General features: G+C 44.9%; 1 protein-coding gene across 2 annotated transcripts in view; it reads right to left on the bottom strand.

Moving 5' to 3' along the window:
- The window catches only part of INO80D (INO80 complex subunit D), a 38,198-nt gene extending 25,629 nt beyond the window's left edge, over positions 1–12,569 (bottom strand). For both annotated transcript variants that reach the window (XM_076342428.1, XM_076342429.1), the window contains exons 1-4: positions 12,191–12,569; positions 10,803–10,872; positions 660–755; positions 306–552 (exon numbers count right to left, since the gene is read on the bottom strand). In XM_076342428.1, coding sequence (XP_076198543.1) covers positions 306–523 — 218 coding nt within the window. In that variant the 5' untranslated portion in view covers positions 524–552; positions 660–755; positions 10,803–10,872; positions 12,191–12,569. The remainder of the gene's footprint in view (positions 1–305; positions 553–659; positions 756–10,802; positions 10,873–12,190) is intronic.
- Positions 12,570–13,258: the final 689 nt, after the last annotated feature.

The raw sequence follows: 13,258 nt of genomic DNA, 5'->3' as shown, positions 1-13,258 counted from the left end.
ATTAGAACAGCAGATTTTGTGTAGCAGGTTTGATCCACAGTTTATAGTGAATTTGAGAAAAGCAATGAACTCTCCCAAAAACTTCCTTAGGAGTAAGTTACTGCCCACTTTCTGAGTACTTGACTCCCACAGAAAATAAAATTAAGTTTACTGGGCTTAAAACAAAACCCTCAAAGGAACATCCTGGAATTCAATCCACTCAGTCCAGTTCCTCCCTCATCCTGAAACCAGGCAGCATCTTAAAAGAAAACTCATGCCTATGTCACAGCCGCTTCCCACTTTGCAGATGGGTAACCACAACTCACCTACGGTCCTCAGATTTGGGGATGGGGTTGGTGCAGCGTTGGCTGTTATACTTGGCCACATATTCACATTGCTTGAAGGGGGCAGTCTTGTCCTCCAGAACGTGTCTGATACAGAAGGCGTACCCGTTAAGTCGCCTCTGCTTGCACAGTTTGGGGCTATATGAGCACAAGGGCTTATTGTCAACCTCAGAGAAGTGTATGTGTTTGCCTTCATACATCACGTGACTCTATTCCTTGTGAACATCAGCTGAAAGAACCAAAATATTAAGACAAATCACATAAGGAAAAAAAAAATGCATTCAGTTCTAGATTGTGTGTTTCATTTTGGCAGGAAAGAGGGATCCAAAACAATACCTGACTTTAAATCTTCTGTACCATATCAATGTTAAGAGAGAGCCCCAAGGACACCACTATCCTGGAATGATGATGAATCAAGATGAAGCAGATTGTCTAAGGAAAATATCAAAAAGGTCAGTGTCAGTCAGAATAAAATAGATATTATTACTGCTTAATAAGTAAGTGGCCAGATGTAGCCACTAAACCTGTGGTTCTGCTAGCATCCAATAAGCCAAATCTACTAACACAATAGTTTTCAATCAGTAGTCACAAATCTTCAGAAACCGTGAAAGGAAATTATTGGGGGAAAAAAAATTCTACTGCCACCACACTTAAACCTGTTGAACAAAACTCCACTCATCTATCAGAAAGTGATTAGGAGCTACAAGTTGAAAAAGGTTAAGCGTCAGATTAGATCACTTGCTTTCAGGAATCAAGTTGAATGATGATTAACGCATTTGATTGCAGAGGTTTTACTTCAGGTATCTTTGGTTACAAAAACACTGGCAACTATCCTTACTCTGCAAAATTTTATTTCATCAGGCAGTGCAAGGAAGCTTTTTTTTTTTAGAAAAAAAGCTTTCTTTACCACACCTGACAAACAGTCTTCAGATCTTGTAGCTGCCCACAGCTTCTGCAAGCATCAATATGCAGTCCTTCCTGAGGTCATCATGGTTCTTCAGAGCTTTTCCTACCTTATTGTACTTATTTTAGGTAAATGCGGGCATTAATAATGTCAGAGGCAGTAATCCCATTGATGCCAGGAGGGTTGAAATGTCATTTCAGCAAGAGGCTGGGGTTTTTTCCCCCTAAATTAGACTCCTACAGTGCAACAAAATAACAAATCCATGCAATCATAAGGTACTTTTTAACTTCCTAACACTATGGAGTCTTTGGCAATCATCTTTTAAAAAAACAAACAAACAAACAAAAAACCCCACCCCAAAGCAGCTTCAAATAAAATTAACAGTACACATAATCTGCAGCTAGTCTGCTACGCCCAGCTTAGCCTGCAAAAGGCTGCTTTTATTCAGAAAGGCCATCCTGAAACACTGGAATAAACTCTTTTGAACATGGCATATTCAGTACTCAGTTCAGTTTCACATGTGTTATATACCAAGGAAAGGAATGTACATAGAGGTGATATTCAGGAAATATGTAATAAATTAGAGGCATGTGACAAATGTACAGATTGCCACCTCAATCAACTTACTTGTTCCCAAGGCCCGAAATGGCAAGAACACGATTGCAAGGAGGGAGCCTACACAGGCTTTGCAGGAAAGGTGCAGTTTCCTCTTGTGAAGGTACAAGCCTTCACTTCCCACTGTATAAAAGAACCCTGAGAAAATGACAAGCACTGTGGCATTGGGGGATCTAGGAAAGCAACTTTAAGTTACCAGAGCAAAACAAAACACCCTATCACACCTCTAACAGTAAACTGCATAAACCACGCCTTTCATTATCATATATCTAGCTGTAGAAGCAGAAGGACAGAATGCTACTACAAATTTAAAAACACACTTAAAATTCTTGGAACAGTTGTATATGCATATATGCAGCATACAGAGCATACAGAATGGAGATGCGCGTGCTACAAAATGTAACTAGCACAAGTGCAAGCGACCTGATTAATCATTTGACAATAATAAGAATCATTTCGTATTTCCTCTTTATACACAGTTTCCTTTCCATGCACACTTGCAAGCACACACACCCAGGAGCAGGGGCCTTACACTTTGTTTACGCTGGATAGCCACAACAACACAAGCACAGACATCTAATCCGGGTCCATTCACCTTTCCCAACTTCTCTCAATGCACGAAAGTACAGAGCACATACTATATATATTTGAAACTAATCATTGGAGTATGACCCTTCACAACGCGTCAGTCCTAAGAACAAAAAAGTTCATTGTTGGCTGTGCCCTTCAAAAACACAGAATGGGAAGAGGGAACTATCTCTTCTTTAGCATGCTGAGAACCAAATAACCCTTTCAGACGCCTTTGTTAAGGCAGATAGTGACATACACTTCCATATTATCCAGCAACAACGTGAAAGAAAAAATAAATCCCATGGTGACATGCCCAACATGGGAGTTGTGACCTGGGTTTGGGTCCCATATGTTTAAGAGACAGCCTCTTCCATTAGTATGGTAGAAAAGTAATCAAATGAGTCTTAACTAATTGCATCTCATACACAGAACGAAGCTGACAGAAAGCCTTTTGCTCTGGAGTTTGCTTCTCTTGACAGTTAACCAAAGCTCGTATTTGGTGGCATACTGGACAGGATGAAAAACTTCAAAGAACAAGTGCATCTTGCAGTTGGGTGACTCACATGCTGCTCTCTCTGTTTTATTTACCACCTTCTTTTAAGCTACTACTATCATGCTTTGCAGAGTTTTTGACGTATCAATGACCTTTTCCTCTTTTGCACAACCCAGCAACATTTCTTTTCTGAAGGTTATCAAGCACCAGACCAAAGAAAAAGAGTTCTTCAGAACGGTTCCAAAGTAAACAGCAAGAAATGCATACCTGGTGTGCCTCCGTTAAGCTTCTGTAAAGAAACTGCCCTGCAGTTCCCAGCCACTATAATCCTGGATTTATTCTTGTGCCCCCAGTCTTATTTTTGGATTTAACTTGACTGTGTCAAGGCAGCCATAGTATTTTACTTCTCACTTGTCTGAAAGATACAGGGCACAAGTACAATGCCATATGAAACATTTAAGAAAAAATACTGACAATAATCCTCAGGGAAACCAATGAGTTTGAACATGAATTTTTGGGTCTATATATACACTAAGAGAAACTCATGCAAATATAACCATGTTAAAAATCCTGATAGGAATCAATTAGTGCAACTACAGTGTAACAAACAAAAAGCAAGCTAATATACCTAGCAGCCAATGTTATATTAAAAAAAAAACAACAGCAACTCTCTCAAACTTGCAATTATGTCTTTATTGGTACATTCCTACACAGACTCCCCGAAGGACAGTGGCAATATGTGGATACACTGCCAGGATCAGGGACTGAAGTTGTATTTAATCTAAAAAGAGATTTTTCTGTTTACTTCCATAGCATACCATATATATATAACAAAAACTTTTAAATCTATTGATTCTGATTTAATCTGATGCAGTATTTTATTTTGAACAAAATATACAGGAGTTCTTAACAGAGCTTTTTGCTGCTACATAAAAAGTAGCACAAGCATGGAATAGGCACATGTCGCTTAACTGAAGAGAACTGAAACTACACTTAGCTAAATAGTGGGTGGGGGAGAGATTATTTTTGTCCCACAGGATTCAGTAAGAGATGACGGAAACATGGACTTCCCCTGGAAAAATCAAATGCTTAAGCAGCTGTACTTCACTGCAAAAATATCAGGGTACAAAACTTTCTAGAAGCTGGTTTGGGGTTTGCATTTATGCTCTACATTGAAGCTGTAGAAACATTCAACAGAAACAGAATTTATGCCTGCATATGCTCAAACTGGCTTTAGCCACAACCCATGAATGAGAAACCAGAGGCTGCTTCTTGAGGAACCTAGATTTTCCTTAAAACAACTGCTTCTAAATAAAAGATTTTGAGCTAGTCAGAAGCAACGGAGCAAAGAAGAGAACCCAAAAATGTGTGCCATTGCCAAATGATGTAAGACATGACGCAGGTTTAAAAAATCATGGTAGGGTATAAGGTGAATATAGACCAGTCGTATACCATATCACACAATATTAGAACTAGGGGTACTTGATGAAGCTAGAAAAGATTGACTCAAAACATACTAAGTACTTCTTCATTTTTACTACTCATGGGTAGTGAACTGCTGGAACTTGCTGTCACAGGAGGCTATGGAAGCAGACAGTATCATCAGGTTCAAAAAGACAATAGAAAAGTTCATAGACAATGGAGACATAAGTGATGTACCTGCTAGCATGCCTAATTTAACAAATATGGATGTTGGAGTAGAAAACACTAAAAAGTGGCTGGGCTTTCATGCTCTTCCTAAATAGTATCACTTACTCCTACTGCCCAAGACAGAACACTAGGTTGGATCGACCCCTGATCTGACCCAGCAGGGTATTTCTTACGTTCTTATGAGGTTACCACTAACATTTGTAATTTGATAACACATTCATTTCTCCCCTTCTCCCATTTTTTTATTCCTGAGCAGTTGCCTGGAAGAAAACCTCCTCCCTCTGGCAAAAGCCCTATCTGGACATGTGAAGAGCAACAAACTTAGCATCCCAGCAAGGCTTTATAGGAAGGACGGGCAGGACACAAAGCAAACCATGCTCTGCGACATCATCACTTAGAGCAGAGCTACTTGTTCTGCTGAGTGCAGCCATTGGTGGTACATAGGACAACAGAAGGTGGTTGTTTGTGAACAGAGAAGGACTTGTGGGTGATGTGACAGTTGGAGGCTGTCTTGGGCATAGCGATCACAAAATGATAGCGTTTTCGATTCTTGGAGAAGTAAGGAGGCGGATCAGCAGAACTGCTACTTCCAGAGGGCAGACTTTGGCCTGTTTAGGAGACTCGTTGACAGAGTCCCTTGGGAGCTGGTCCTGAAGGGCAAAGGAGTCCAGGAAGGCTGGACATTCTTCAAGAAGGAAATCTTCAAGGCGCAGGAGCAGGCTGTCCCCATGTGCTGAAAGATGAGCCGGCAGGGAAGACCACCGGCCTGGCTGAACAGAGAGCTTTGGCTGGAACTCAGGAAAAAAAGGAGAGTTTATGACCTTTGGAAGAAGGGGCAGGCAACTAAGGAGGACTACAAGGATGTCGTGAGGTTATGCAGGGAGAAAAACAGAAGGGCCAAAGACCAACTAGAACTTAATCAGGCTACTGCCATAAAAGACAATAAAAAATCTTTCTATAAATAAATTAGCAACAAACGGAGGGCTAAGGAGAATCTCCATCCTTTATTGGATGCGGGGGGGGAAACAGTGACAAAGGATGAGGAAAAGGCTGAGGTACTTGATGCCTTCTTTGCCTCCATCTTTAATAGTAAGACCAGTTGTTCTCCGGGTACCCAGCCCCCTGAGCTGGAAGACAGGAACAGGGAGCAGAATGAAGCCCCATAATCCAAGGGGAAATGGTTAGCGACCTGCTACACTACTCAGACACACAAGTCTATGGGGCCAGATGGGATCCACCCAAGGGTACTGAGGGAGCTGGCGGAAGTGCTCACTGAGCCACTTTCAATCATTTATCAGCAGTCCTGGCTAACCGGGGAGGTCCCAGTTGACTGGAAGTTAGCAAATGTGACACCCATCCACAAGAAGGGCCAGAAGGAGGATCCGGGGAACTACAGGCCTGTCAGCCTGACCTCGGTGCCGGGGAAGGTTATGGATCATCTTGAGTGCCATCACATGGCATGTACAGGACAACCAGGTGATCAGGCCCAGTCAGCATGGGTTTATGAAAGGCAGGTCCTGCTTGACTAACCTGATCTCCTTCTATGACAAGGTCACCCGCTTAGTGGATGAGGGAAAGGCTGTGGATGTTGTCTACCCAGACTTTCGCAAAGCCTTTGACACCGTTTCCCACAGCATTCTCCTGGAGAAACTGGCTGCTCGTGGCTGGGATGGGCGTACTCTTCACTGGATAAAAAACTGCCTGGATGGCCGGGCCCAAGGAGTTGTGGTGAATGGAGTTAAATCCAGTTGGCGGCCAGTCACAAGCGGTGTTCCCCAGGGCTCAGTTTTGGGGCCGGTCTTGTTCAATATCTTTATCAATGATCTGGACGAGGGGATCGAGTGCACCCTCAGTAAGTTTGCAGACGACACCAACTTGGGCGGGAGTGTTGATCTGCTCAAGGGTAGGAAGGCTCTGCAGAGGGACCTGGACAGGCTGGATCGATGGGCCAAGGCCAACTGTATGAGATTCAACAAGGCCAAGTGCCGGGTCCTGCACGTGGGTCACAACAACCCCATGCAACGCTACAGGCCTGGGGGAAGAGTGGCTGGAAAGCTGCCCAGCAGAAAAGGACCTGGGGGTGTTGGTCGACAGCCGGCTGAATGTGAACTGCCAGTGTGCCCAGGTGGCCAAGAAGGCCAGTGGCATCCTGGCCTGTATCAGAAATAGTGTGGCCAGCAGGAATGGGGAAGTGATCATCCCCCTGTACTCGGCACTGGTGAGGCCGCACCTCCAATACTGTGTTCAGTTTTGGGCCCCTCACTACAAGAAAGACATTGAGGTGCTGGAGCGTGTCCAAAGGACAACGAAGCTGGTGAAGGGTCTAGAGCACAAGTCTTATGAGGAGCGGCTGAGGGAACTGGGGTTGTTTAGCCTGGAGAAAAGGAGGCTGAGGGGAGACCTTAGGGCTCTCTACAACTACCTGAAAGGAGGTTGTAGCAAGGTGGGTGTCGGTCTCTTCTCCCAAGTAACAAGCGATAGGACAAGAGGAAATGGCCTCAAGTTGCACCAGGGAAGGTTTAGATTGGATATTAGGAAAAATTTCTTCACCGAAAGGGTTGCCAAGCATTGGAACAGGCTGCCCAGGGAAGTGGTTGAGTCACCATCCCTGGAGGTATTTAAAAGACGTGTAGATGTGGTGCTTAGGGATGTGGTTTAGTGGTGGACTTGGTAGTGTTAGGTTAACAGTTGGACTTGATGATCTTAAGGGTCTTTTCCAACCTAAATGATTCTATGATTCTATGGTTTGCAAGTTGACCGTAAAAAGAGAAATTAAAGACTTAAATACACAGAGGTACACACCTGCGCAACTGTCAGTACCTGCTGTCAGGCATAGGAAGAAGCTAGCTCCCAACTGCTGTTAGTACTGGCAAGCAGGCATAATCAGTTCCCTTGCAGCGCAGCTCCAAGAAAACAAGGCTGTAGCTCTGCACTCCACATACCCTCTCCCAAAACAGTTAAAACAGTCCTTCAGAGAGGCTGGGAAACAGTGTAGCAGCAAATTTTGGGGAGGAATCTTTGCTAGACCATACTGAGTATTAGCATTATGTCATATAGAAATTTGGTACTTGACATCAGCTGTAGTCTACAGAGAAGTTAATGGCCTAGTCACTATTAGAAAGCCCAAAGCATTATAGCCCCAAAACTCCACTGGTAATTTTGAGAAATCACCATACTGAAAGTATTGGAATATTTTAAATCATGTGGGTTGGATACATTCTTAAACATATTCTCAGAACTTGACATTCAACGTACGTAAGACCCTTTTAAGCAATGGAATCCCCAAATGCATTGTAAATTGCAAGGCAATTATATGTCTGTGGTTAAAAGATGTCTAATTAAGAGGACTGAGCTCAGAGCTTCACACATTGCATCCAAACAAAAGCCATGATTAAAGAGGTCTTAACTGTATTGTTTTGTATTTGCTAATACTAGCGCAGATTTCATGTTAAATTGCTTGGTGTGTTCATGACATCTCACAGACAAGGTACAATCATCTACATATGCTTCCAAAACCATCAGCCTGGGGCCAGAAGTAGAACATGGATCTCCAAGAACCTCAGCTTTTCCACAAACACAAATAGCATAAATAGTAGTTTTGTTGATTCCTCAACTTGACCAAGAAAGAACAATTCCCTGCGTTGCTACTGTGACCCTTTTGCTGAGACTAACAGTAAATACATAGATTTTAAGATGTTTGGGCAACATGGAATTTGATGAACAGAGACCATAAAAATCATTGCAAAGAGAGAGGCGGTATTTAAAGCTACCTTACAGTAAAACCTTTCAGTCAGTATTAGTAAAAACTGTATTATTAGAGAGAAAGCAAAAACATTCCTTTTTTCTATTTCATACTAAGAGACTTTAGGCAACTAGTACCTCTCTGTGAAATGCTCTGTTCTATCAAGAGAAGCTGCACCACATCTAATTGTGGTTGACATCAACACCACAAAGTTGTAACTTCTGTCCCCATTCTGTGATCTAACCATAAATTTGGCTGAGTTCTGGCCATTTAAGAGCTCAATTCTCTACTACGCTCAGCTACCAAACCAAGCCTGCTGTAATTCTGGAAACAAAAGCCTTTTTGTTAGTAAAAGCATCCAAATTGAGACAGAAAACACTGGGAAGCAACCAAAGTCAACTACAAGAGTTCCTGTAGGGAACACTTTTATTAACTAGAGCACAATCCTTACTCAAGAAGACCTCTGAAGAGCCTCGCACAAGTCAAGGTACTGCACACACATGCAGGTACTCTGACAGATCAAGGCACTTAGCATGTTAAGATCTTACTAGACATTTTTAGTTACCACCTGGAATCATATTTTGGACTACTTTTTTTTCATATGTTAAAATCTGCCCAGGAAGATAAAAGCAGCAACATTGTCCTCATTCTGCCTTTTCAGAAAGCTTATTATTTCAACTCTGCAAAAAGGCAGTTTATATTGCATAAGGATGTTTGATATATTAACAGAAAAGCAGCAGTATATTTTAGGCAATACTGGTAATATAGATTATGCTTCAGAATATAATGCAATAAATACAGAGCTAAATTTAAGTATTATTCCTAATAATAATAATGGCTAGAGAACTTACAGACTTGTAACAAGTTTCAATCAAAAGCAGAAAACATAACTAAGAGGAGGGAAAATAACACTTTTTGTTCCAAAACTGAACAGGTTCTTCTTTTTGTTTTCCTACACAAAATGAACTTAAGCAGGAATTTTAATTTCAACTGATTCACTCATCTGATAAATGGTACCTTAAAGAAAACATGACAAAGACAGCCCAAAGCCTAAAAACCAACAAACATTTAAGACTCTAGGAATTTTAGAAACTTCAAAGGATTTCTAAAGATAAAAGATGTTAAGTAGGAAGATTCATAACTGTCGCTAAGAGCACATTCCTATAGACTTCAATAAAATAATTTCTTAAACATGGCTATTCCTGACCTAAGGTTCAAGACGGGCTCCATATCTTTGGAAGTCTTTTGAACAAGGATTTCTCTATTTGAGCAGAAGGTCTCAGGGCCCAGTTCTGCAATTGCATCCTCACAGGCAGATTCTCATGCTTGCACAGAAGCACGCTTATTTCAATGTGGCTATAAACAGGCCCAGGTTTTGCCAGGGCAAGCGGGGCTGCAGAAAGGCGGCCTTCAGATGCAGCAACAAATGGAACACTTAGGCCATTGCAACATCACAGAAATGCACTTTAAAACGTTATCTCAAAACATCAAAACCATGATCCTGAGAGAAAGCAAAGACTAAACATACCACAGCATACCTTGCATCTGTACTTGAATGAAAAAAAGGCTGTAAGTCCAAGTCTTTTATTTATTCAAATAACAGATAACCTGCACTTGCATATGAGGTTAAGCAAAATCCCTTAGTCTTATTTTTAGCCCCAATGCTGCAAAGACAAACAATCTTATTTTCACAAAATACGGCAATATCATTCTTGCTTCAGTGGAAATACTCAATAAATAAAATAAAGCAGTAGAGCTCCTCACAGAGCAGCCTTTTAGCAGTTATAAGCTATCCAAGTTTCAATATGATATTACAATAAATTTGTACCTCCTAAGGATTTACCATACTGTGACAACACAGTACATGCAACTCTGTAGGACCAGGCCCTACATACAAATTCATTCACTCATCATAAAAATATTGAAACATCAAAATAACTCCCACTAAGTAAATTCCGGGTTGCTTTCTGTAGATAATTTAGCTTTACAATTAGTAAAACCTGTCTGATGTATGTATATACTACAAAAAAAATCACATAAAAGGCTGAAGATGGCTGCGAAAATGTCACCAGGTTGTAAGTAACAGCTTCATACAAAACACAAGCGCTCCGGTTCATCAATCAGCAGCGGTACCTGGTGGGTACGGCCTTAGCATGAAACACTGCCAGTACAGGCGTGCCCATAGGAGAGGGCACTTGACTACAGGGGAACGATGAGTTGCCCTAAATTTGCCAATTTTCTTAAGTCTACCAATCCTCAAAAATTGAGAACAGTCTTAAAATAAACCTTCATCGTATGTTGTTAAGTAACAAAGTTAGAACTCTAGATCTATCTATTTTAATCAGATGGCATAATATAAGGCTTTAAGGTAAGCATTACTGTAATTTCCAAAATTCATTTGAGGTTACCTGTACAAAGCCATTAGCATTTTGAGCTAAAAGACATATTAAGGAACATTTGACCAAAACTAGACACCTCCCACATTAGAAACCGGAGCTATTTCACCTGTGCGGGGTGAAGCACGTTGGTGGGCTTTCCAGTGGACTCACTTCACAACTACCAGACGTTCTTTTCCCTGAAAAAAAGGATCCTTTCATTTTCAGTTCTGGGAGGCAGCAGCACCTCACAGGGACCCCCTGCCCCAGCGGGACCCCGGCAGGGCCACGAGAGGGGGCCAGGGCCCAAATCCAGACACGGCCCTTGCTGTGTAGGGGCCACCGAGGTGATCCCTTCCCCTGGCTGCAGGGCCAGCGGGCTGTTGCCCCGGTCTCGCTGACGCCAACCCGTCCTGGGACAGTAGGGGTGGCTAAGGGACCCCGGCCCGGATCCCGACGGGGCTGAGGTGGCTGCCAGCCCCCGCACGTGGCGGGGCACTAAGGCGAGGCCGAGGAAGCCCCTCGCTCCTGGCTTCGGGGGCCGGTCTGGGGCGCCCATGTGCCGGCAGCTTACGGGGGGGGGGGGGGCGGGGAGGGGCACTCTGACGGCCTCCCCACACCCCATAACCGTCCCCCCACCCGCTCCCAAAAAGTTGTGAGGCGAATCACCCCGCCGCCGGCCCGGTCGAGGGGGGACACCGGCGGGGGGGGGGGGGGGGGGGGAACGGGACGGGCGGAGGGGGCCGCGTCCGCGTCTCGGGGCGCCCCCGCCCCGCCGACCCCGTCCCCACGGCCGCGGCCACAGGGCGGGCGGCGGCGGCAAGGGGGGAAGAAGCACCCTAAAAACGCCGCGAAACTTTCCAGGCCGCGGCCGGCGCGGCCCCGCACGCCCCGCGGGACCGGCACCGCCTCCGCCGCGGCGGCCCTGGACCGGGCTGGGGGAGGGGGCGCCCCCCCCCCCCCCGGCCACCGCCACCGCCGCTCATTAAAAGTCATTTCGGCAAATTAATGCCGCCCCCAGCCCCCCCGTCCCGCGGCCCCCCTCGCCCAGCCGCTCCGCGGGGGGGGGCGGGGGGGGGGGGAGCGGCCCCGGCCGAGGCGCCCCCGCCGCCTCCCCCCAGCCGCCAAGCTTCGGCGGTGGCGGGGCTCGGCCCGCTTTGGGCCCGGGGCCCGGCGCGGGGGGCCCGGCGGGGCGGGGAGCGGAGCTGCCGGGCCGCGCCGCGCTGAGGCCTAGCGCCCCCCCGCCCCCGTTCTCCCCCGCCGCCCTTCACCTCCCGGGCAAAGGCGCCGCGCCCCGACCCTCCCGCTGGGCCCCGGCGACCGTCTCACCCCCCTTCGGTGCGCCTCTCGGCGCCCGAAAGCCTCAAAACCCCCCCGACTCCCCTCACCCCCCGCTGCGGCCTACACCGCCCCGGCCGATCCCCGGCCTCGCGTAGCCCGCCTCCCCGCCCGCCCTGCACCCTTCGCACCGCCTGCCGCGCTACGCGAGCCCGGGGATGCAGGCCGGGCCTGGCTTACCTTTCCAGCTGCTTTTTTTTTCTCCTCTCTCTCCTCTCCCCCCTTTCCCTCTGTTGGGCTGACAGATCAGAGTTTCCTCCCCAGCAGAGGGACTGGGAATGGGCTCGGGCTCTGTGCTGAGGAGCTGCTGCCCCCCTGGCTCTGAGAAGATCCTGCTTTTTGCGGGGAGGAAGCTTTGGGGGCTCTTTATTATTTTAAAACTACAAAGTGTTCAGAGGGTAGGTGATTATTAAGGGGAATCCCTGAATATATTCTCCAGCAAAGAAGGCAGGGCTGCTGGGGCTGCTCAAGAAGAGAGCCAGCAGCCTCCTACAGCACCACTACAGGCACTGAGAGGACATAACATCAGAGAGCGGCTCCTCTGCCCTCCAAAACAACAACTTTCCTACCATCTTGGAGGTAGTAGAGAGGGCGAGAGGGAGGGGGAAAAGAAGTACAGAAGGTTTTTATAAAGTGTCAATTTCGGGGAGGGAGCCAAATGGCCAAAACCAAATTTTTTATCATTTATGTGACTTTTTATTTTAAATAAAAATAAAATACAAAGGCATGTGGCTGAAGAAATAATTTTATTTATAACCTGTTAAGATCAGCTTTCTGGAAAAAAAATTAAAAAGAGGTACGGTAAAAAATATATTTTTAGTAACTGTATTTTTCTTTAAAAATTAAAAATTCGTATTTTTTTCCTGTAATTTATAAAGTTGGTAACTTTTTTGTTGTTGTGTGTTAGTTCTAAAAATTAATGTGTAATTGTGAAAGTTAGTGTAACTTTTTTTGGTACTCGTACTCTCAGTAGAACAGCTGAGATTGATGTGGGATAGTTTGGCGTAACTGTACCATTACATCTTTCTGTCTCTCAAGGTATTGTAAATAAAACAGAATGTACAGGTAGGAAAAAACAGCTATTTTTAATTTTTTTTTTTTTCCCTAGAGTAGGCCATGTAGAGAAGCTTTGGGGGATTTAATGCAAGTGAGTGGAACCTGTGATATATATCTGAGAAATTCTGCTAATCTGTCATAAATTTAGCATTGTCTGCCCTTCAGGATGGGATGTGAAAAAATAAAGCTCAT

This window comes from Aptenodytes patagonicus, chromosome 6, assembly GCF_965638725.1.
Source record: "Aptenodytes patagonicus chromosome 6, bAptPat1.pri.cur, whole genome shotgun sequence".
In the NCBI taxonomy this organism is placed as follows: domain Eukaryota; kingdom Metazoa; phylum Chordata; class Aves; order Sphenisciformes; family Spheniscidae; genus Aptenodytes; species Aptenodytes patagonicus.
Note: the sequence above shows the minus strand (reverse complement) of the source record. Positions and strands in the feature narration are given on the sequence as shown.